The following is a 25,405-nucleotide window of genomic DNA, read 5'->3' as shown; positions in this document are numbered from 1 at the left end:
TGTCTGAGGAAAGCTAAGGGTCCAGGGGCTCGCACGGGGCCCCTCAACCTTTGTTTGTAGCCCCTTGGTGTGAAGCCTACCCCCGGGGACTGTCAACGAACCCCTGGGGACGGGCAGAGGGCTCTGGGGAGGGGCAGAGCCCGCGCGAGGGCGAAGGGCTGGCGGGGCTGTGAGGGACTCCCTCGAGGCTAGCAGAGGGGTGGCGGGGGGGGGCTCTGAGGGGCGGGATCGGGGGGCGGGGCCGCGCTCGGCGATTGGCCGACGGCGGCGAGCAGGGCCGGCCGCCATTGGTCGCCGCGGCGAAGTGAGCGGCGGAGCGGCGGGCGGCGATTGGCTGTGGACGAGGAAGCAGGAAGGAGGACGGAGGGGCTGGGCGGCTTGCGGGGAGTTCGCGGCGAGCGGCGGCGGTAGCGGCGGCGCCTCCTTCCCTCTCTCACCCACCCCCCTTCTCCCTTCCCTCAGCCCCCGCCCCCCCCTCCCCTCCCTCCGGCCCCCGCCCCGCTCCCGGCCTCTGCGCGCCGCCCGCCCGGGCCGCGCCGGATCGCGACGCCCTGCGGCGAGGGCGGGCGGCGGCGGCGGCGGCGGCGGCGGGGGAGAGCGCCTCATCCCCATCCCGGTGCTGGTGGAGGAAGCGGCGCTGACGCAGCAGCGCGGAGCCCGGCATTCGGGCGCCGCTGGATCCCGCCCCACCCGGGGTGAGTCCCCACGCGGTGAGGCGGGAGCAGGTGCCGGGCCGCGGAGCCCCGGGGAACTTTGGGCACGGGGGGCTGGGAAGCGGCAGGTGGGGGGCCGGGCCCGGGCGGGCAGGTGCGGGCGGCGGTTGGGAGTGGGGCCAGGCCTGCGGCGGGGCCGCTCCCCCGGGGCTCGGCGGGACAAAGGCGGCGGGGCCGGGGAGGGGGGGGCGGCTCCCGAGGGGGAGCGGCTCCGCGTGGGTCAGCGCCGAGGCGGTCCCTTGAGGAGGGGGTGCGGCGCCGCGTGGGTCTCCCTGAAGTGGTTCGTGCAGGAACGTCCCCGCGTGGGTTCCTCCGAAGCGGGTCCTGAGGGGAACGGCCCTGCGTGGCTGTGCGAGGGAGAAGTTGGCATCGGGCGGCTGCGTTTTGTAGGACCCCAGTCCGAACCCCCACTCCAGCACCCCTACGGGCTCCTCGATTTGTGGGACTTTCTCCCCGTTTTGCCCCGCGCCCGGTGCAGGTGGCTCAGGAGCCGTGCCCGAGTTTGGATTTACAGCCCCATCTCTTCACCCCTTCCTCTTCGTGCTGCACTTGCCCCTTCGCACATCTCTCCCCGTTGGACTCGTTGCTCCGTTTCCTCTTCTTCTTTTGTGTAGCGGAGCTCCTAATGGAGGCGGCTTCGCTGGCTCCCTCTTTTCCAGCTGCTTCCATGAGACCGGCGCATGTGACCGGGCCGAGCTTTGGAACTTGAGGGGGATAAAGGGGGAAAAAAAACCAACAGCATTTGGGGTCTATTCTCATCGCTGCCTCTTCCTTCCCGTTCTCCTTATGGAAGAGGGTTTGGTTGGATTTTAACACCCCACCCTCCCCCCCACCGGCCCGAAGTCAGAATTGTCGGGAGCTTTGGGATACTCGATCCATTCAGCGCTTAGGTGCAATTGAAGGCTCGAGCTCTTTGGTCCTGCTGATGAGCGTTTGATTTTTGGGGTCTTCAGGTTATCAGCTGAAGGCTTCCTGTCGTTGTGTGATGGATTAATGCGTTTGAAACGTGAATGTGGTTGAAATAGCAGCGTGCCGCTGGTGGCTTTACCAGGAATATCCTGCTAACGTGTTCATCCTGAGCCATCCTTCGTATGTGTCATCTCTGAGCTATCTCAGTCCTTCCTGAGTTCAGCTGGAGCTCTCTGAATACTTGCTCGTGGTTGTGAAGTGTGCGTTAGGCTGATTTACCAGCACTTCAATTTTTTTTTTTAATTTATTTAAGCATTGATTTCTGTTTGTTTTCCTAATTAATTCAGTGCACCGATGGAGCAGCAGCGTGGATTTCCTAACTGCTATGTCTGTGGTGACAAGTAGCGTTGCTCCTAGGTATAAAATCAGCTGGAAAACCCCAATCTTGTGGGTGAGATAACTTTGTGGGAGTGGAAAATCCTTCCTGGATATGCTGCCTTTGGCATGGACTGACAGTGATGATTGAATGGCACAATTTTACTGAGAACTGTTGTGTTTGGGGGTAAAAGCAATTGGAACGTTACTTTTGTAGCCCAAATGCTGCTGTTTTAGAAGCTGCTGGGTTCTTCTGACTAAGTTTGAGGTTGTGCTTTGTCTTTCTTAGAACCTGCAATACCTTGTTGCCAGCCTGGTAACCTTATTATTTCTGTGGGATTTTTCCTTTTGCTGGGCAAATTGATACCGATGATGTTGGTTGTTACTGTATGATTGTGGGGCTGTATGGACTGGGGGACTGGTGGATATCCTATTGAGACAGCTTTTGGTCATTATTTTTTGGGAAATCAAGCAGGTGAATGTAGTGCTGTGGAGGTATGGCCAGAAGTGCAAATGGTGTGGATTTTTGTTCCCTATCAGTTAACTGTAGCAATGTAGCCCGTGACAGTAACAAACCACTGCTTCCTGCCCAAGGAGCCAAACTAATGAAGTTACAGCTATTGTGTTGTTATAATACATGTAACGGCAGTTTGGATAACTGAGAAATCTGGAAAATAAACACCCTAAAGAAGCAGTAAAGTTAAAAACTCTGTGTGGTGCCACGGGCTGGCACCATCCCAGATAACTCTGCATGTGATGGTGAGGGAAGTGTGGTAGCTTCTAGGGGCTTTCCTCCCAGCCCATAAGGTTTTCTGATGATCTCTTTTGCTTTGCTTCACTTTCCAATATGTCTTTGTCAGCAGGTTACTGATGAGCTGTGTTGAATTTGTTTATTTTTGTGCCTGCAGACTTATATCAATCTTCAGTATTTCCTCTAATGGTGAAGGTTGAGGACCATTGGTAACTTCTGGATGTAAAGTCTGGAAAGGGGAGAAAAGGAAGAAGGAAAGAGTTTTCTAGTTGGTACTCACAGAGAGCCATGCCCTTCCCAATTAATTCTGGAAGCCTTCGGGGCAAAGGGTGATTCTTTGGAAATGTTACTAGCCATCCAGCAGCAATCTCTGCACACTTTTAGTGGGGAAAAAAAGTACACAGATATATTAAAATGCATGGCCAGGTTACTGCTCTTGAATGCAGGAATTACCTCTAATGAGACTGTTGTGAAACCCTTTTCAAGTTTTTGCACTTACAACCTCCACATGATGGCGAGTGGTATCCTTTGAATAGGGAAGATGTGTTTAAATCTAAAACTGATGGATTTGTTTCTCAATACAGAAAGAAATATAATTGGTTGGGAAAGTGCAATAGGCTTTCATCCACTTGCTGCCCAAACTTGATTGTTGGCATTTACTTTTACTGGAAAGAAGTAAAATTAAGTAGGAAGTTGCAGTGTTTCTGTGAAAGTGAAGAATCCTCCCTTGAAAGAATGGGATGAAGGCAATACTGTTAGTGTGAAATGAGGGAGTGATGTTGTCATTAAAGCAAAAGCATAGGGTATCATTAAGCAGAATAAATGCAAATCTGGTTTAAGATGAATTCGTTTTGCACCTGTTCTCTCACTTGTCAGTATTTGGGAATTGGGATTTAATTAATCTCTTAAACGTTATTTCTTCTCTTGTGATGCAAGCAAAACCCCATAGAAGACAGGGTAGAAAATGAAGCTGGCTGGGTGCACCAAATGTGGTCAGCTGGGAGAGGCAGGCAGCCTGAGCCTCTTTGTTAGATATTTTCTTTACACGTTAAGTCTCTGAGTGAGTGTGGATGCATTAATATGAATCCCAAAGAATGTTTCAGGTGAGTTTGTGGTGGAAGTCACTGAGCTGAGGGCATCCAGCCTCCAGCTGGGTGGGAGTAGCTGAAGAGAGGATAACGGTTTTGGAAACATGATTGCTTTTCCTATACTCAGCTCATCATTGGTAAGCACTGGATTTCAGGAATATCTTCCGCAGGGGTGTGTTTGCTGACTGCAAACAAGCTGAAAATGAGATGTGGGACACTTGTGCTCTTTGCCTGGTGTGCTCAAGCAGTGCCTGGGCTTGCTTGCTTTCGGTGGCTGGGATGGTTGGTCCTTCCTTGGATGGTTAAAGAACCATGAAAACACACAGTGTAGTTTGCTGTGAGACTGGTGGTTCTGAGCAAACACACTTGGTGTGTGTAACTACACTGTTAGCAGCGGAGCATGGCAAATAAACACCTATTAAGACGGGAAAGGAATGTGCATCGGCTCACTGAGAGCACAGCACGACCAGGGTCTCACTTGAAGCTTTTCATGCAGGAGTACTCCTCCTACCACCTTCTAAAAATCCTGCCTTGCAGATGCATCTTCATTAAGATGTTTGCTTTGCTTACTGCTAAGGGCTGCTTCCAGCTGTTCTTTTTGCAATTCTTCCTTTGCTGTTTGAGCGTCCCGGCTTGCAGTAGGGGATTTCGTGAGGTGCTGACTGCAGCACTGGGATGAAGACCAGCCTCACAGTGATGGAGAGAGCAGGGCAGGGAGGCTTTGCATGTGTCGTGGCCATCTCCATCCCCTGCAGAAGCAGAGTGGTGCAGCAGCATAGTTGCTCTTGTGGTGCTCTTGGTGCTGTTCCACATGTTGGGAACTGCGCACAGAGCAGGTGGGCTTGGCATGGCTGAGTTAGGATGCTTTTGGCACCTGGAGTCGTGGGATTTGTTAAATTTGCTAAATTGCATCACGTTTGAGAATAAGACAGTGCTTTGCTTCAGAGCTGCAGGTTGCTGTGTTCCTCGTGTCCTGATTTTCTGGAACAAAGGTGTGACTAAAGAAGGAAACAATGATTTTCCCCCTTGCTTTGTAAGCCATATCACAGGAACGCTTTCTGGCACCCATTGTTCTTCAGGCAGTTTTTCTGAAGGGCTTTCTCCTGCTTGGCTTTGAGTGTGTGTGGCTTGCCCAGCTCGGCAGGCTTGGTTTGTATAAAAGATCTCATATTTTAGTGTCTGCTTGCGTATCAATATTTCAAATTATTTACGATGCTTTCAGAAATAGAAAAGGAGGCGCTTCCTTTCAATTGACTCGACTCAGACAGCTTTGCTGCCGTCTCATTTCCAGCACCTGAATGATCATCCTTGAAATAAAATCCCAGCTCCGGAGAAGCACCGAGCAGCGTGGGCACCGCTGCCTTGTCCCTGCACCGCACACGGCCTTCTATTGTTCCTGGCTGTGGCCTGTGCAAAGCGCTGAAAATAGCCCGCTCCCGTCTGCCTTCATGCCGCACAGCGTTCTATCGCGTCCTCTTTGTGTCTTTGCCTGCTGAATACCTAGCCTGGGCTTACATCCGCAGCCAAGGATCTGCGGGCACGCACGGAGGAGAGGCTGGAGCTGACTTTTGCAGGCTGGAGGGGCAGACACTGCGGCGGGGAGCGCGACTGAGCAGCAGCACCGCGGCGCTCATGGTGCTGCCTGAGTCAGAAAGTGCCTGCTCGGCGCAGAGCCTTTGCTAGGGAACTTCTTTCAACTGGATTTCTCTTTTTTTTTTTTTTTTTTTTTTTAATGAGGCCCTAAAATGGAGGGGGCTTGGTGAGGGAGACGGTGTTATGTGAGCGTGCCGGGGGAGCGAATATGTTCTGGCTGATCTGGGAATAGCATGGAAGGGAAAAGGATTTGTGGAGGAGGGTATTAATGCATCTCCCTCTGCAGAGGGAGGATGGAGGTGCAGTGTGGAAGCAAACAGCAATAATCATATTGATAAACAGCGATGATTCGGAGGGATGAGTACAGTGAAGGATGATGAGGGAGACCTGTGGGAAGCATAGGGTTTTTTCTTATTTAGGAAAACAACATAAAATATGCAAGAAGCATGTTTGATTTTGTTTCTTTGTCTAGCTCGGAATCAGTGCAGGAAACCAAAGCTGGAGATGGTTTGACTCTTTCCAATGTGAGGAAGATAGTAGAGGAAAGAGTTTTGTCTGCTGTAATCGTGTGCAGACCAAGAGGAAGAGGGGTTTTCTTTAGGACACCTGGCTAAATGACAGGTGACATCCTGGACAGGTCAATCCCAAACTGGGAATTCTTTAGATTTCAGCCAACTGCACGAGGAGCAGAGGTGAACTTAGCTTTTATGGGTTTGTGCCCTGAATCCCAAACTTAGTAAATCCAGTTCTCCTACGTATCGCTAACTACTTAGTGAACGATCTCCAACCTTACAATCATAGAATTGCTCAGGTTGGAAAAGACCTTCAAGATCAAGTCCAACCACAACCTACCCATAACTCTAACAACCCTCCGCTAAATCATGTCCCTGAGCACCACATCCAAATGGTTTTTAAACACATCCAGAGATGGTGACTCAACCACCTTCCAGGGAAGCCTGTTCCAGTGCTTAACAACACTTTCGGTAAAGAAGTGTTTCCTGATATTCAACCTAAACCTCCCCTGGTGCAACTTGAGGCCATTTCCCCTTGTCCTGTCACCAGTGAGAAGAGACCAACCCCACTCTCACTGCAATCACCTTTCAGATACTGGAAGAGAGCAATAAGGTCTCCTCTCAGCCTCCTTTTCCCCAGACTGAACAGCCCCAGTTCCTTCAGTCTCTCCTCGTAGGGCACATTCTCCAAGCCCTTCACAAGCCTTGTTGCCCTTCTTTGGACCTGCTCCAGCACCTCCATGTCCTTTCTGTACTGAGGTGCCCAAAACTGAACACAGGACTTGAGGTGAGGCCTCACCAGTGCCGAGTTCAGGGGCAGGATGACTTCCCTAGCCCTGCTCACCACGCCATTCCTGATACAAGCCAGGATGCCATTGGCCTTCTTGGCCACCTGGGCACACTGCTGGCTCATATTTCAGCCGACTGTCCATCAGAACACCAAGGTCCTTTTCCATCAGGCAGCTTTCCAGCCACTCCTCCCCAAGCCTGCAGGGTTGCCTGGGGTTGTTGTGACCAAAGTGCAGGACCTGACACTTGGCCCTACTGAAACTCATGCGGTTTGCCTTGGCCCATCGATCCAGTCTATCCAGGTCCCTCTGCAGTGCCTTCCTATTCTCTAGGAGATCAATGCTTCCTCCCATCTTGGTGTCGCCTGCAAACTTACTGAGCATGCACTCAGTCCCCTCGTTGAGATCATTAATAAAGATGTTGAAAAGAAGCAGCCCAAGCACTGAGCTGTGGGGAATGGGAACCTTGTATCAGTGGAGGCAGGATGTCTGTGCCCCTTCTCCCTCTCAAGAGCCCTATGATTTTTTTTTCTTCACATTCTTAGGTGCTTTATTTAAAGGATGATATCTAGGAATGTAATGGGGATTTCTACCATTTTTTCTTGTGTTGTGGTTGCAAAGAGGCAAAATATTTCAAAGCTGGGAGAGGACAAACAGCCCAATTGGAGAGGGACTGTTTAATCAGCCTTAAAATAGAAATTAAAAAAGTCATTTTCATTTGTTCCAATATGCGTTTCTTTTCAGATAGTGGAAGAAGAGCCAGAGAATAATTGTTTCAGAATCAATTGCCAGCTTTTCTGAAACTGCTGTTCTGAGACCTCTGTAAAGATATGGTTTTAAGACCCTGCACCTCTTGATGCTGAACAACAAAGAGGATGCAGCTCTGCTTATAGACTGTAGCTCAATATCTGAGTATTAGATCTGCTCCAAAGCAGTTGTTAGGAATACACTTCAGTCTGGCACCAAGGTTCTTGGTGCAAGTATGCAGTGCAGACACATCGCTACCTGTGAACTGTGTCTGTGCTGAGCCTATGTGTGATTTCCATCACTTGTCCTGCCTGAAACCACTAACAAGCTGAAGAACTTTTCTGTGTTCTTGGTGTTTAACAAAAATGAAATGCTTCCCTCCAAACAAAAATGTTTCTTTTGTGCTAATACAACAAGTAATTGCTGACCTTGCCGAGGGTTCTGCCTCAAAGCTTGTTACCAAATAATTAGGTGATTCTTGAGCTTTCCACAAAGAATGGAGGGCTTCGGGGGTGCTTTTTGCTCTGATATTGTGACTTATCCTGAGAGTTGGCCTTGAATTTCAGGCTGCTCAAAACTCCATCTGTCCACTAAATGAATGTCAATCCAATTTAGGCTTGCATATGTTTCCAAGGAAACCATTGGAGGCAATGGTGAGAAATGGACCATGGAGGGACAGGAAGGTGAGCACACCAGAGACATTTCTGCTTTTCAGTACTCCAACATGATTAAAACCTGGTTAGCTACAAAACCCTGTACAGAACAGCATGTGGAATACTTCCTTCTTTGACAAGGCTGTGTTGAGTGTAAATAAAACATAGTCAAAATAAAAAGAAAAGTGGCTTTAGGTGCTGCCCACAAAATCTCATTCCAACTCTTAGAACTTAACGTTTCCCCATTGCTTTGCATAGTGCCATCCCGATTTTCCCATATAAAAACCTGTCGATCCTCCTCTGGACTGATAGCAGTAAATGTATGCTCTCTCCTACCTAACAGAGGAGTCTCTGTTTTTGTTTATTTGTTTGTTTTTAAAGGCAAGTTGAAAGTTTAAACAAATCAAAGATCAGTATCCTGACTGTGTTAAAAGAGAGCGGCAAAGCGTCTCGAGTGCTGCATGCAGAGTATTTCTGTACTGTTTCAGTAGTGTGATAGGTGATGCTGAAAGAATTGGAGAAGCAGGTGAGTATTTAACTCTTGGCTCCTGCTTGCTCATACCTCAAGAAGTGCTGCAGTACCTCAAGGCTCATCTCCCACCCAAGGCAAAAGGAAACCTGAAAGATTACCCAGAGCAGAAAGTTATGTGGTTTGTTGCTCTCTTATTTGGTAGCCCCCTCAGCCTACTGTATGGACCATCACAGAGAACTAATGGGAATTCTACATCCATGGGGCTCTGAAAAGCTTTTCTGTCTTTGTTTCGCAGTTGTGTGGAGACAGAGACAAAATTTGCACTTGGTTTCTGTTCAGAATAAATGAGTTTTCCCCCGTTAATAGGAATTTCCCTTTAATTGAGAGCTTAAATTCTCTAGCAGCCAGAATTGCCTTGCTTTCCAGAGAGAGGTATATTTCTGCCTGTTAACACAGCCATTAAATAAAATGTTTATCTTGGTTATTGGAATGAATAGAGAGATTCTCACTTTGGAGCTCTAAACCTGATTGCTATCTGTCATTTAGTTTAAAGAATGCTGCTAGCTTGCTCAGATTTAAAAATATTCTACTGTGACAAATAGCTGAAGCAGAAGCTGAAATCCTGGTATTGGGGATATCCTGCATGGGTATATTGTATCCTTGTGTATTGTAACTGTAGGCTGAGACTGAAGCTCCTCAGCTCAAAGCACTTTGCAGCTGTCGTCCGGCATCAAATCAGATCCTCTTTGGATCAAATCTCTGGATATTTGGACTGCCAGCAGCAAAACTGGCTCCGCTAGTCTTGGGCTCTGGGACAATGTGGTGGTGCAAGGTGGGGGGCTTTGCAGTGCATGCTTTTTTATCAGCTGCTTACCCATCTGCGTCTGCGTGTACTGTGGGTAAGTCAAGCCTGCTGCATGCAGCTTTCTTCTCTCTTCCAGCAGCTCCTGGAAACTTTCTGCCGGTTCTTCCACCGTTCAGTCGGGAGCTGTGAGCGTCTCCTGCTGCTGCTTTGGCTCAATGTCAGCTGGCAGCTCCTCCAGCTGCAGGCATCTCTCTCCGGTTAGATTTACAGCAATCCAGTTCAGAATTTTGTCTGTTGGAGGCTGTACCTCTGAACTGCTCCTGTCTTCTACACTGATGCTCTTGTGCAGGCAACTTGAATGTAGGAGGGTGTTTCTTTTCCCCAACCCTCTGCCCCACGTGTTGGGTACCTTGGTGTGTTCTGGTCTTGCAGCTCAGCCAGCATTCTCAGATTCCAGAGCTGATGATCAAGGAGCAATGCTGTTTAGTTTCTCCATTTGCCAGTACTCAGAGTTCATCCAAACTTTTGTTCTTTTCTGCACTGTACTCTCCTTGAAGCCAGAGCTGGATGAAGCACAGGGTGTCTGTGCACTGCCAAGTTGTTTTTGAGGAGCACCTTGTATAGCACTTAAAGGGTTTTGTCCCATCTAATGCACTTGGATATTTTGAAGTCACAGCCTGACTTCAAGGGACTTTCCGAAAATCCAGTTGGAGGCACCTGTGATGCTTCCATAAAACTAAGCTGAATTGCTCAAAAGCTTTGTGGTTCTAAAGAGGACATCTTAAATTACACTTTTTTTGCCAGCAGTCAGATGTCAGCTTGTCCTCTGGAGCTCAAGCTTGCTTAATGGTGGCCTGCTCTGGTGTGAAGATTGAAGTGTTCAATGACCTGAAGTTGCTGACTTCTCTTGGGATGAAACTTTGCCTCTGTTCAAGGCAAATGCTGAAATAGGCCCTTCTCAAGGCTGCAAGCAAAATATCTGGTGTGAAAGGTGTTGGGTGTAGGTGAGGTATTCATTCACTATTCTAGCCTGGAAGTAAGCTGTAAATTTTGGTGCTCAGGAGTTTATCTGCACCAGAAATTATCTGTCCTGTACATGAGCTTCTGCAATTACATGGTATGGAGCTATCCCATCACTTGTTTTTGTTAACTAGCCTATTTTTTTCCGTGATATCTTTTGGGAAGTGCTGTTAGCCTGAGATTTTGATGCTAGGTGGATGTACGAATCAGGAGGAAGATGCCTTGCTGAATGTGTGTGCTCTCAAAACCAGGCAGTGAAAAATCACCGGCAAGTTTCCCAGCTCCTGTGCTAACTGTGCTGGCCCCATTGCCACGTACCTGTTGGCAGCATAGGATGTAGCAAAGGACCTTGGAGTGGTTGTAATGAACCCTGCTGTGGGGCAGGGGATGAGCTGTACCAAAACATTGCTGACAGCTGTTCTTCCAACCTTTTATGTTTAACCTCGACTTCTTGAGGCAGTCTGATGCTTGTTCTAGCCCAGCGGGAGGGAAGGATGCAGGCAGAATCTTTTAAAATCTCCCTTAGTGCAGTGTAAGCCCTTCTCATCCCCTGGAGAATGCCATATTGCCAGTTTATACATTACAGACTTTTTTCCTCCACCCTTTTAATTGCATGACTTCAGCCCCTACGCCCTCTCCTTGCTGGTTGCTCTTACTCCCTTGCTGCTCTGTGGCTTGTCCTGCATTGGATGCAGCACAAAGACATGACCTGGAGCTTGTTCCCCTCTTCTTCCATCCAGCATTTTTGGAAGTTCACCCTAGAATGATGTTTGTTTCTTCCTGACAGTTGGCTGTTCAACTTGTACTCCTTAATAAACTCTGGCTCCCTTCTTGGGGTGCCACTTCACTGATCAGTTGCGTTTATGCCGCTGATTATTCCTGCCTGTCCAGCATGGCAATCTTGAATTTGTCCCTGTTGATGGACACTTTTAAACTTTTATTAGATGCTCCTTTGGCCCATCGAGATGATACTGTGAACTCTGGGGAATGTTCCAGGAGCAGCCTGAGAATAACTGAAGAGCAAACCCAGCAATTTGCTCCTCTTGCTCAGCATTAACCAGATCAAGTGGCAGCAGCCAGGCAAATTAAATAGATGACTCCCAAATATTTGCCACATGTAGCTTTTAGGGCATGCTTTCTGAATAAGATTGTATAGCATAACCTTACAGAGACCCTCTCTATGGTGCACCTTCACTGGCCAGAACAATGAATATTCAATCCAAAGCTCTTGGGGCTGAATGTGTAATTTATTCAATGTTCTTGATTCTTCTTCTTCTTTTTTTTTTTTTTTTTTTTTTTTTTTCTGTCTTACCTTCCAGCTGTGTGAAATCCAATGGAACTTGAAAAGTACTTCAATGTCGTTAAATGGCTCACCGTACTGAGAGCACCTTATTGTACCTATTGCTCTGAAAGCCAGGCATGTTTAATCACTCCCTCTCTAAATGGCCAAATAGTGTCAGGCACTTGTAGGTGTATAAATGCAAGTTAATGAATGGATATAAAACAAATCACTCCCAGCCCAGATCTGGAAACCCCGTCCAGTCCATTTAAATGGAATGTGTGTTGCCATGACTGATCAAACCTGGGTGCCAGCAAATGTGTGTGTTTAAGTATATACCTCTAATGATGTGGGTAAAGGATGAAGGAGCTGGGCCAGCTTCTAATGAGAGTTAAATGGGCTTCAGTGGAAGCGACGTTCCAGCAACTGAGCTTTGAGTTTCAAAAGTGGCTGGGGTCTGAATTACCTCTGTTTGGCTTGTGGTTTCTGTCAGTTTAACACCTATGAACAGTTCTGGAGGTATATAGCATCCAACTGTCTTGCCTGGGAGTCTGCTCCCATGTGACTTTTGCTAGGTTAGAATCTTAGAAATGCTCCTAACGCTCCTCTCCTCTGCTCAGGACCCACGGCTACGTAGGCATTGAGTCCCTCTGCTTTCCTGGGCTCAAACGATCAAAATTAGGTTGGCATTAGGTTGGAACTGCTGTCCCTTCTGCCAAGTCCACTTGACAGCGTTGCTTGGTCTTTGTGAGATACTCAGGTTTCCCAGCCCACCCCAGGCCCCTAATAATCCGGCAAAGAGCCAATGCCGGGTACTTAAAAACCTTGAAGGGCTAATTGCTTGGTAATGAAAAGTGTAATGACCAAGCAATTAACTTTAATCGCCGAGAGGCTGGTGGAGGTTCAGTCTGTTGTGATAAAGACATTAGTAATGTTAGGTTCAAAAGTAAAACCTGTTTCTTGTACCAGCGCAGCTGTGATTTAGGATTTCCTTCAAGTTGAGCTCTTGAATCTGCAACCCTCTCCCACCTTTCTACCTGCTGTATGTATTTCAATGTCTAATTACCTTAATGGAGAGCCAGCTAGTGAGCCCTTCCAAAAAACATCCAGCTCCAGAAAACTCTTGGTGCTCACCTGCACAGCTGAAATGAGGCAAACAGAGGAGTGAAGAAGCTTTTTCTCCTTCGAGATATCAGGAGGTGTTGCAGCACCATTTGAAGAGGAATCTATAACTTTTCACTTCTTGAAGCTGCAGGTTTCTAGTGTTGTCTGATTTGATGAGAATATCCCAGTTGTGGGCATATGTGAACTACTTCTCCAACACTAAGTTCAAATGCAGCAGGGTCAGCTCCAGGCATAAGGTCTGCTCAGTATTCAGTGTGGCTTATGAGACATAGGGAAGGAGAGTGATTGGTGAATTCTGATGGTAACTAAGAAGCTTTTTGACTTGAATTCTGGATTGAGAATGATGTTCCCAAATGGAGAAGTGCACAGTTTAAGTCTTCTGTTGCTTGTGTTCTTGGGCTGGGGAGGTGTGGGGAGGATGCTGTTATTTCAAGTGGTGGTAGGAGAGTGAAGATAGATTTAAAAAAAAAAAAATTAATAAGAAAATCTTTTCTTTTGAGGTGTCTGTTGCACTTTGACTATAAAGAGGAATCAAATCTGGTTTCTCACCTGCACCTCTCTCAGGGATTATAACTGAGAAAGTCAGTACCTGGAGCCACAGTTCTGAAGATTCAGGTGTGGAGATGGGGCTCTGTATTTTGGTGGATGTGCTGAAGTTACAGAAATTAGGTGAAATTACTTAGGGGGAAATAACAGTGTTCTTGGAGTTAGATTTTTGGGTCAAATGTAAAGATGCTTGAGTAAGTGCCAACCAAATTGAAGGAATGCCCTGCATTTCCTGCATTGTTTTTTCTCCTCTAAGACTTTTGAGCTTGTCGAGGACGAGCATGTTATCTTTGGATCTCAAAGGTGCTGTGCTGACAGTTTTCAGCAAAAAGACTTAAGAGGGCTTGCAGAGACCTTTGTGGAGACACTTACCCGAAAGAGGAGAGAAGTCCAGATTCAGAGACAGGACAGCAGTGACAGCTTTGCAAAATGGAGAGGAGCTGGCAGGGATGCACCTGCTGCTGGAATCCCCAAAGGTGGCACAGTTTCATGTGTCATCCATGAAATCACAGCACACCTTGAATTATTCAAGCTGAGTAGCTGGAGGAAATTGCTGAAGTGGTTGTGAAAGAGAGTGATGATATTATGTAGAAGAGCTTTAATGTTAAGTGTAGAAAAATCTTGCAGCTTGCTCTTCAAAATCATGTCTTGGAAATAATTTGTTACTCCATCTTGGTCATGTAAGCAGGAACGGTGCCAGGGTTATCTGAGCAAAGTGACATGTGATTGATACTTCACCAGACTCAGCCTTTTACTGTGTAGGAATTTAGCTTGAGTTTTGCATATATGAAAAATCAGGAGCAAGGCTTTTTTTTTTTTTTTTTTTAAACCTTCATTAATTTGCTTGGCAAAGCTTGTGCTCTTTCTAAAAACGTGACTGTCAAAGCTGGAGAATTATTTTTGACTTAGTTTTTCAGACTACTTACAGGTGCCTTACTGGGTGCTGTTAGCATAGATGTCATGGAGGCAGCTTCACACTGAACTGATTTAAAGTCTTAGTAGGCAATTCCTTGTAAACAAGAGGTACTGAACAGAACTAGTATTTTATATATGGTGGTGGTTGCTGCTGATGATCTTGGGTATTTCATAAGAATTGCAAAATATTGTGTAGGGGCGGGAGAGGTTGAGCATCTGATATTTCTTAGTGTCAGAGCAGTGTGAAGGGAGAGAACAAATGACTTCTCAAATGCAAATGTCTCAGGCTGGGCTTGCAACTGAAAATTTTCCTTTAGTAATCCGTAAATCTTATTTTCTGTTTCTCAGGTGGTGCACCTCCCTATATCTTGGTGCTATTCTTGCTTAATCTCTGAACTTTGCCTTCATTATTAAAAGGAATCTGTTACAAATGTTGTGCTGGGGAGTGGTACAGAGAAGGCTGAGTGTCAAAATATCCCTGAAACTTGAGTGCTTGCTACAAAGTTTTCAGCCTTGAGATGAGCTGAGGCTGATCTCTCCGACCAGGGGCTGATGTCCTAGTATTTGCAAGCACAGGGATTTCCTCTGCCTTATCTGGGCTTTCATCACAGGGCGTGCTTCGGGCTTGGTTAGTCACACTTACTACTTTTTTCTTTTATAAAGGTTGGTTTTGAGAAGTGAGAAGCCAACAGTGGGCTTTGCGCTGGGGGAATAATTACAATGTTTGCACTGGCAAAGAAATGGTTTCTCTTTGGGCAGGGGGTTGGCATTCTGTATGTTTCTTTGCTTGTGTCTAATGACTGGCTGGATGTTATTTTTCCCCAGGGTCGCTGAATTGCTCTGCACAAGCAGGCAGTTTAGAAAAGACATGCAAAGCCAGTGGCTCCTGGCCCTGAGGTATGGGGTGGCCATAGGTTCCTGTTGGTGCTGCTGAGAGGCTCCATGGATGACTGCAGGATGGAAGGAAATAAGTTTTGCAAATGATGATCGTGTTTATTCAGGTTTTCAGCGCAGTCTTTGCCTTCAGGAACATTGCTCTATAATGTAGGTATGTAAACAAACTGTGACTGTGAGGCTTGGTCTGGTTCTGGTGACTGATGTTTGAGTTGCTCAAGTCATGCATTTCTTTCTGTACTTATAGTGGATACTTTCTTCGCTATAGCAGATACTGAATATTCAGCATGAGCAGTAGCTTGTTGCTGAAAAGGTGACACGGTTATGCAGCTTCATAGCATTGGTAATGGGGGAAGGGAAAAGCTGGTGCTTTTTCTGAAAAGGAATGTGTCTTTTCCAGATATCATGGTAGTTCCACAAATAACACACCTTGTCATCAATTACAAGGAAGCATTTTACCAGTTTCCTCCTAACTTGTAGATAATTCTTTTCCACTTGTGTGGAAAGAATTGGCTCTTCCCAGCTAGATGTGATGAACTGTTTAGTTCAGTGTGCAAGTGGAAAAAAAACTTCTTTAGTGAATGAAGATGGTTAGTTGAGCAGCTCTTGATACCCTCTCCTCTCTGAAAGCAGGCACCGTTTTTTGCCAAAGAACGTACAAGGTGCATCTAACCCTCCCTAAGGATGTATCTGTGGGACCAACACAGCTCTGGCAGCATACATATTGCTGCAACTGTTAGCAGTGGCAGGGGAGATGAGCAGACATGAAATGCTCTCCCTCACAGTAAAGGGTGCTGGCTTAGGCTTCCCACATCACTTTGCCTGAGGAATTTAGGATGGCACTTGTTGAATCTGAGTCTTTAAAAGGGCTGCACTGCCCAGGGAAGATGAGCTGTGTCATGGTGCTGATAATGAAATGTCTTTCTGCTCCAGGTGCTGAAAAGGCTCTGGTTTGTTTGACTCTCATGCGTTGAGGTCAGCCTCCATTGGTGCAGCAATGATTTCTCTTTTTTTATTTCCTTTTTCTGCTTTTTTTCCTTCTTTTCCCTTCCCCTTGCAAGTGCTGCTCACTGGGACTGTGGAGAGTGTGAGAACAGCCAGAGAAATTTAATTCTGGCTTCCCCGCGAAGTGCTTCACAGCACTGCCAGTAGGCAAGATGTGAGAGCAGATAACCAAGGCCAGGACAGGCTCTCCCAGGAAATCAGCTGCGCAACTTCTCTGCTGGGGCGTTAACAGGTCTAGCTCCTGTTGATGCAAGTGGTCAGCTGGCAAGCAGGGAGTGCACCCCAGTGTGTTTTGTTCTCAGTGTGCCATCGCTTTCAGATAGGCATAGCACTTCAATTTTGAAGCATCCGATGATAATTGCTGTTGCTTCAGCGGGGCAATTTATCATGGATCACATGTTATTCAGTACTTGCAGCAATGTGGCTAAGGCATGGGCTTTCACAACCAAGCTGTAATTGCTAGTGTAGGACCAGGCAGCAGAGCAGGCAGTCCATACACTTGTAGAGAGCCTCTCTTAATGGTGCAAGAGTTGGAGCAAACCCCCGATCCCTTGTTGCTTGCCTTTTTGAAGCTAAAGAGGCATGGATTGAGTATTCACCTGATTTTCAAGAGGTGCTGGCAAATGACAAGAATTATGTTGGTGGGGGAGGAAAAAAAAGCCTTTTCTGCAGTACATGCCCTAACAGTTTTCCCTGGAGCATGAGGATGATGAGGCATTCAGTGAGCCTCCAAATTGAAATCAGAGCTGGACCCTGCAAAGACAAATTGCAGTGCATAACAATTTTAATTCTTCTGTGTGTCTAAGGTTGAAGTGATGCTCCTGGGACTTGCACTGCATTTAGGCAATTCAGCCTGGGATACCTGACAGTTCTGTGCTTTACTCAGATTTCCAAGAGATCTTGGGAGGCTTCCTTCATGCAGCATATCCTTTATAGTGCTGAGAATGATCTAACTTTAAAAGCAGCAAGGAGAAAGGAGCCAATCCTCCCAGCATTTACAGTTATGGGGCTGTTGTCACAGTAAACTGCACCAGTTCAAAAGCACATAACTTCTTCCAGTGGACAAGGACTAAAAGTCAGCAAAACAATGCTGCGCGTGGAGAGTAAAATTCACATTGTTGTGACTCTTTGTATGTTATTGAAGTGCCAAGTGGATTAGAAACTTGAAAAGCTTTACATTTCTGTTCTTTTTCGCATCGTCTCCTTGGAACCAGCGCATCTCCATAGCAAAGCTTAGGAAGGGAAGTGGTACTTGAATGGGTAGTCCCAGACTGGTGTCTTTTAATTTCATTTGCAATCAAGTGATGGAGAGGGAGAGACAGATGCTGCAGCTGCATGATTACAGAAAATGCAGCTGTTAAGACACTTGCTTATTTTCCTGCTAATGAGGCATCATCTCTATTCAGACTTTGCTGTTTGGGTAGTGCTTTTTCCATAGCACAAAATTAGACCAGTGCATTTTGGTTTGAATTTCTTCAGTCTGATGTGGTCTACAGTTCTCAGTATAATTCTTTCAAACTGGTCCAGTTTGAGGAAGGGGATAGCAACTTCATCTGTGAGAATGCTCAGTGGGTTTGGGATGCAGAGGACCAGGCCAAGTGCTTTGTCAAAGTTGTTTCACTTCTAAAATAAACTATTAGTGTCTCCCCACCTCCAATCCAGTTCCTTTGCTGCATGCAGGAGATGGGTGGTTCTGCCATAAGTGTTTTCACTTTCAGTTCTTCTGATTATGTTGTGATTTCTTTGAGTCTCCTGGGTATAGCTAGTTTTTCCTCCTTGCTTTCTGAAGCCCTACAAAGGTGGCAAGGGGGTGAAGAGCCCTGACACTTCCTTCCCAGCTGAAAGGAATGCGGCACTCCCTGTGAATAGCTGGTCTTGGTAAGCTCTGCATGACTCTGATTTCTGAAGAATCATACACTGTCAGGTATTTAAGTTTCAAGCAGCATTCAGAAGCTCTGCTTGTGTGCTATGCTGGGGAAAGAGAAGGGATCCCAGGTAAGGGGAGCAATCTGGTAAGACTGCTTGGTGCCTATTTTTGGAAGCACACTCATAATGTGAATAAATTGCTGACTTAGTTGTTTGTTGTCTTGGTGCCTGCATCTGTACAGTCTCCAGAACTTGTAGTGGCATCTCTGCAGCACTCTGTAGCAGAAGGCTCAGAGTGGCTCTTTCTGTACCCATGTACAAACACAGAGAACTGAGAAATGCAGCAGATTCTCAGGGCTGAGAGTACTTTCAGGAGAAGGTTGAGAGTCTTTATCTGTAAGAGATGCTAAGGATCAGATCTAACATCTAAAATGTTGCAGTTGGCTTCTGGGGGGGTATGAAGCCAGTTGTTGGAATCTTCTCCCTCACTCCTAGCGAGTCTCATTATAAATTCACATTGTAGGCTGCTTTGAAATAACAAGAGTTGTTATAGTTGCTAAACCTGATTGTTCCCATCTCTAGTTGTAGTTGTGTCAGAAAAGGGAGAGAAACAACACTCCAGCTTCAACTGGGTTGGGGCAGTTGTTTTATTGCAGCAATCTCATGGCGAACTTCCCTTTGTAGAAACTGAACCTTTCAGCCACACTTTGTAAGTGACCACTTACAGGCTTAAAATCAGTTTATTTCTACTACTAATTCTGAGATACTGCAGAGTAAAGGAGACGTGTTTTGAGTGCTTTTGAAAACAAAGAGAATTTACCGCACTTCTAATTTGAGGTTTTTAGTTGGGTTTGATGTGGAAAAACAACCTTCTCTTGATTTCCAAAGTAAACACTTGAGCAGGTCAGGAAGAAACATGGCTGATTGTGTTTGTTTATCCAAGGATCTTGTGGAAGTTTTTGAGGGAACAAAGCAGAACAAAGTTTTACTTAACTTTGATTGCATTTCAGTAGCTTTTGTATAGAGCTGCATTTCAGAGGGTTTACAATCATGGAGAAGCTGTTTTCTTTGCTGGCACTTAAAGGATTTGCATGGCTATCCGAAACATATGGGATTTGCTTATTTTGTCTTTGCACAAATTTTCAGATATTTAGTTCTTCCTTTGCAGAGAAGTGCTTTATAGTGTTCAAGCAGCTGAGCTCTGAGTGGAGAGGGAGAACTTGAAGACCAGGCAACAAGGAGATCTATGCAGACATATCCTCATTTTACTGACAGGCAATTAATAACAGCCTGTGATTGCTTGATTTGTCTTGTGTCAAAGAGCTCGTGCAACTGAGACTCTCTAAAAGATACTGTGTTGAATCTTGGTGCTTTTCCCATTTCAGTGTGATTTTTGACTATCTCTAATGTCATCTTTGCGAGTTCAACTCGAGTGTTTCTCTCCACATTCCCAGTTGCAGTTGTCAGTGATGAAAGCTGTTGTGGAGTATTACCTGTAAATATGTCACAGTGCGCAAGACAATGCTACCTGTGCTGCACCAGAATACAGATCTTGCTTCTGGGCTTTGGGGAGAGAGGTGGTTTTATGGCAGTGGGAGGAAATATATGTATTAAAAATCCTTTTTCATGTGGAGTACTGTAACAGAAAGCATTCCTATGCTTATGTTCCAGGAAAGATACTTAATTTAAGCTATTGTTTGTCTTGACCCTCCCCATGGGGTCAAACAGGGAAGACTACCGCTCTTGCTGTTAATGATTCTCCCCTTCATTGTTGGAACAATTCCCTTCCTTCAGTCTGTCCCTATCTTTTGAGCAGGTCTGGTACGATCAAGGTCATGTCTAAAGTACTCAGTTTTTAATAGATCTCTTCCTCGTTCAAACTGATGGACTATAAAGCCTCAGCACGTGACAAATGAGTAGTGGTAGTCAGGAGATGATTGCTGCTCACAGAAGATGAGTGAGAGTTAGGGGAGACAGACGTAACTGATGCTGGTTTTTAAGGAAAGTCATACTTGTTTCTTCTGGGTTTCTCCCATCTCTGCTAACCATTTCTGCTGGAGGCTCCATCTTTTGTTGGGGACAACAGAAAATAGGTTTAGAGGTGTAAACAAATCACAGGCCTGTATGGGAGATGTAATCTTCCCTAGGGCATGATTCTGTAGGATGCCTGGTCTACCACTTTCAAACTTTGGTTTGCATGCTTTAAATAGGAATTTTCTTGCTAACTCCAAAGGTTGTATGTGGTTAATGTGTCTGCTTGTGCAAGAAATACTCTGATCTTGGGGGAACTTGTCAGTCTGAATTGATAACTATCCTCCTAATTTCCAGAACTGGTTTTGCTTATTGGAAACAGCATGGCTATATACATAAATGTTTGCTCACCACAGAGCACTGCAGTTTAGGCACAGGCTATAGGAGTTATCCCATGTGTAATGGGGTATAAGGGTTCCATTACCCTGAGACACCTTGGAAAGAGTTTGACGTCTGCAAAATATTGTGCAAGCCATAGTAGCTTTCAATTCCTCCTTTTCTTCTAGTTAATGCATATATAAGCAAATCAGTTAAAACACATTGGGTCTATTTCAAATAGATAATCTAATTATCAGCTTGATTAAACCATATCAAATGAACAGTTCTTGTAATTTGGTAGCTTTGTTCTCTTCGCTACAGATGCAGTAGCTTTAATTAGGAGCCTCAGAAGTAGCAGACCTGTGCTGATTGTGTCAATTAAGATGTCTTGCAGCTGGATGTGGGGGTAATCAGACTGTTCCTACATTGGTGCTAATCTGAAGGCTGGCATTTTGGTGCCGATAATGGGAATCTGACTGTTTCATAAATACCATTGCATGCAAGAAATTGCCCTTTTCTGCTGTTTCCTGTGCTCAGGTACAGGCTTAATTAAATTGATTTCTGTATTAGTCAAGTAGACTTTCTTTTTAAAATGTTTGTAGATATCGCCTGCCATATCCCTTCTTACCTTTAAACTCTTCCGTGAGTATGTGTACTTTCGGACTGCAGCATCACTTAATCCCTGAAATATTTGACACAAGCCTACCACAGGTCACTTGCTGAAGTTGAAATGCAAGAGTACAAAGGCACAGTAACTATTCTGCTAGAAGGGAAACAAGGGGAAACGAAAAATCAGTATTAGCTTGCATAGCTCTGAAGCCAGCACCTGGCCAAACAAACTGCTGGGATGAAACTATTCCTCTAGTGTTGCTTGCCAGCTGCTCAGAGCCCACTCAGCAGTAAGGTGCTGCTCTTGGTGTAGCCAGAAAGCCTAAGGCATGATGAAAGGTGAGCAACCAACCTCTGCTACTGATGCCAGATAAAGGCAATTGGGGCTTGTCTGCCTTTCTTTGGTTCTTCCTCTCTGTGCAAACCTCTCCCAGCTCGAAGAGTCTTATCTCTTCCTTTTCATATTTCAGACATTTGTGTCTGTTTTAAGGATGTCTTGACATACCATCTAAATGAAAAATCAGGAATGTTATGTGACTGAGTAATTATCTTCCTCCTATAAATGTGTTTTGAAAGCACGAGATATTTGTTCAAGCTTCTCTGCCAAACATGATAATTTGATTGAACAGTGTCCACAGATTTTGTAAAATGCAACTAAGAAAGAGACAACAGCAACAGGTAGACAGGTTCTAACCTGTGCAGGAATTTGCATGTATTTAATTTATTAATGTTGACAGGTCTGTTTAATAGATGAAGTTTACTTTTTACATGAGTAGGTGGACTCTGTTTTTCTTCTAATTGTTTCAGGTGACAATGAAACCACCTGCCTGTAACAATGTGCAAGCAGTCAAATACCTGGGATTTATCTCTACTGTGTGCCCTGGACCAGGATTCAGATGATCTTTACTAGATACGAGTTTGTAGCATGTTCAAGACAGCGTTGCTTTAGTAGGGAACTCACTTGGACTGGGAGCTGGGTAAAGCTGGCTATATCCTGGTTTTCCTGGCTCCTGTACTAGCTCACCTTTAATTACTATCCTGTTCTGTAGCTTAATATTAACCCACATCTCACTGCATCCTGCCTCCTAATTGGCTTAACTGCCTGTCACCCAAAAAGTCTTGACTGTGTATAGCAACACGGTTCCACAAGTATGTCCTAATTGGCACTTGATGTGTGGTGAGGAGATGGGTCCCTCTTGTCTGTATTAATAGGTATGTTTTTTTCTCTTTGTTCTCAGGACTGGATATTGATCCTATGACGCATGCCCGGAAGAAACAACTTTTCCTTCTGAAGCGTCCAGCTGGTTCTGCTGGCCAGGTTTCATCACCCACAGGCAACAGGAGGATGGACAGGACTCAGGCGGAGTGCAGCGAGCAAAGGGACGGGGATGCCACTGAGGGTGCCAGCAGTTTGAGTGGGTTTGTGGGGACAAGCAAAAGCAAGAATTTGCAGGAAGTCCGAAAGACGTATCCACTGCGGAGACGTCTGCTCCCTTCAGTGAACAAAAAGACCTGCAAAGTGCTTCTCACCAGGCTGGAGGATGTGGCTGGATCTTTGTCAAAAGAGACCCAGAGCTGCAAAAAAAAGGACCTTCCCAGCTGGGTGGAAGAGTTGGGGCCCACCTTTTTTGCTGAACAAGTTAAACCTGTGGGAGCTGGCAAGAGTGATTCAGCTGGGGAAAAGTGCACAGTAACTTATCCAGGGACAGAGGAAGACCTTGATGCTGCTCCTTCAGAGCCCAGGAAACGCAGACTGGCCTCTCTGAATGCAGAGGCTGTGAACAATCTGCTCTTTGAGCGGGACGATGGCTTGTTGTCTGGCAGGCGCTTTCGGAGGGACCCTGCCAAAGCCAGTGGAGACTGTACTGCCAAGAGCTTGCATTGCAAGGCAGGTGACAGCTGGCCTGCCTTGGAAAAGACAACTGTGAAAACAGGTAAAGGCAAAAATCGGCATGAGCCCAGTCAGAAATACAATAGCTGTGACCATTCACTGGATGAGGTCTTTGATGATGGGTTAAGGAGAGAGGATAGTGCCATCTCCTATCATCCCACCCCAAAGAGACTGGCCAGCCTGAATGCTGTGGCTTTCTTGAAGCTGACCCATGAGAAAGACCAGCCCCTGAAGCAGAGGAGTAAGTCAGACGGGGAGGGCAAGTCCGAGAACCACTGTTCAAAGTCTACGCTCAAATGGGCCAAAGCCAATAGGAAGAATTGTGTCAAGTCCAAAAAGGAAGCGACGAGCTTAAAAATGGAAGGTCAGCACAGCTGGCGAGGGCTCACCCTGGGTGCTTTTGGGAAAGCGGAACAGCGGGACTCCTCTAGGCTCTACAGGACAGCCCAACCTGTCCCTTATGAATCGCAGTCTAGTACAGAGGGTTTCTACCATAGACTGCCTTTGCTCATGGGTGGGCAAGCTTCCATGAAGCCAGAGTATGGAAGACCTGGAGAGAAATCCCCGACTCCCAAACAGGAATTTCATCAGCCTTCCTTTCCTGTGCAGCAGTTCCCTCCTTTGCCCGTTCCTGGGAATCACACAGATTGTGGCTGTCTCTATGAATCCTCAGATCTGACTCCGTTGAATGGGTTTTATGTTTGTTATGGCCAAAGTGGATACCGTGGCTACTCTCACTGCTCAGTTTACCCCAAGGACGAACTTTCGCAGCCTGCTACCTGTGAAGGGCTCTTGGTATCGCCTGGTTCCTTGCCATCAGGCAATCATTTCCAGCCACTCCACTGGTGCAGCTCCCCATACTGCTGTGGAGAAGGAACAGCCATCAACAGCTACAGTGTCTGCGGTGTTGTACATGTGCCGGATGGCAGGATCAGCAGTGTGCACACAGGACGGAACAGCTACCCCTACAAAATGCCTTTTGCAGCAGGTAAGGTGCAAAGCACGAGGCTGTTTTCCTAGGAACACTGAACAATATGAGGGCTTCTCTGGGGCAGTGGTGATTATCTTGTGGCTTATCAAAGTTTGAGATCTCTGCCATGGATCAAAAAGAACCCGCATTTTACCTCCCCCTGTTTTTAGCCCAGAGGGTTTCTCCCCATTGAAAGGTCCTGTTGGTGTGGAAAGCATGGAATTGCTGAAAGACTTGGGGCAGTGAGGAGATGAATCATGACTTGTTACACTGGAACTAGCTGCTTTGATCTGTGCAAAATGAGTGGTTTCAGTTCCTAGATGCTCCGCAAGGCTTCTCTCTATCCTGCTGTACCATGGTGTCATTCTGTTCCCAAAAGCTTGCTCTTGGTACTGAATCATTCCTGCAGAGCAGAGTGGGGAAGCAGGCAGAGCCTCCGTTGTTAAGACTCTTGATGTTGAAAGCTGTGTAGGGGATGCAGTCCTGTAAGGATGCAGTCTTGTAAGGCTTTATAGATCTGTTCTGGCAGGGCTGTGCAGTGATTCAGTTTGAGTCTGCTGGTTGAACTGGTGTTTGAATTTCTTTGTAGTGATGTAAGTGCTGGTACATTGTTAGCTTGGTGGACAGCAGTCCTATACTTAATCTTTAACAGCATTGGAAAATCGGGCACTGAAGTGGGGGCAAGCAGTGGTGTAAGATGTGGGGTACTTGTTTGCCTGGCCTATTTCAGTCCCATTTGTTTGGGTTTTATTTTCTAATTTTGTACATTGTCGGCACTACGCCCTTGCTATTAAAACCCATCTTTTTGAAATATTTAAAGCTGAATTGTTGTGCTGTGGTTACCAGACACCAGTGCTTTGTGTAAAAGCCATCAAGCTAGGCGCTGCCGCTTGCAAGCGCTGCAGTCTGTAGACAAAGCTGCTGCTTCAGCTGCTGGGAGTGTAAACATTGGTGTCTCAGTTAACTACATGCACGTGTTCGAGTCAAAGGAAGGCATGACTTAGCTACTCCAAACAGATTTTCAGGTAGGCGGATGGAGTTTTGGTTCAGCTCTCAGTTTAAGTAAGGCTTTGTCATCTTCCGTTGTAGGAGACTACTGAAACTTGGGAGCATTTGGTTGAGGTATAATTTCTGTATTCCTGAAATATCTCTGCTGTCATGGTGCTGCTTCCTACAGCAGGAGTTAGGCAGTGTTAGCGTCTTTTAAAGCTTGCAAGACAACAAGCTCAGCAGTGCGTTCTTGTCTGACACTTTTCTGCATAGTTCCCCGAGGTCATGTCAGAATACTTAGTTCCTGAAATTTTTCATGCCACTGCCTCCAGCTTCACGCAACCAGCTTCACAAAGGACTCAGGCAGTGCAGATGAGTTTTGTTGAGAGTTCAGCCTTCCCTGCAAACAGGGTGATTCCTTCTGGTGTTGGCAGCAATAGTTCAGGTGTATACAGTCTTTCTCTTAGTGGAGGAGCAAGTGGCAGAATAGTTTCCTTTCCTAGCGGGTGTTTGGATGCAGTGCATTTTGAGTTAAAGCTG

General features: G+C 46.2%; 1 protein-coding gene across 5 annotated transcripts in view; it reads left to right on the top strand.

Moving 5' to 3' along the window:
* The first annotated feature begins 378 nt into the window (after positions 1 to 378).
* Positions 379 to 25,405, top strand: part of BAHD1 (bromo adjacent homology domain containing 1) — a 36,940-nt gene continuing 11,913 nt past the window's right edge. The window contains exons 1-3 of one of the 5 annotated variants that reach the window (XM_085223969.1): positions 559 to 695; positions 21,822 to 21,930; positions 22,253 to 23,893. In XM_085223969.1, the coding sequence (XP_085080095.1) occupies positions 22,270 to 23,893 (1,624 nt within the window). In that variant the 5' untranslated portion in view covers positions 559 to 695; positions 21,822 to 21,930; positions 22,253 to 22,269. Of the gene's footprint in view, positions 711 to 15,116; positions 15,340 to 21,821; positions 21,992 to 22,252; positions 23,894 to 25,405 lie in introns of all 5 variants that reach the window. The other 4 variants (XM_085223968.1, XM_085223970.1, XM_085223971.1 and 1 more) reach the window with 4 other exon arrangements.

Source organism: Meleagris gallopavo, chromosome 5 (assembly GCF_905368555.1).
Source record: "Meleagris gallopavo chromosome 5, MGAL_WU_HG_1.1, whole genome shotgun sequence".
In the NCBI taxonomy this organism is placed as follows: Eukaryota; Metazoa; Chordata; class Aves; order Galliformes; family Phasianidae; genus Meleagris; species Meleagris gallopavo.
This window is presented reverse-complemented; position numbering and strand designations above follow the sequence as displayed.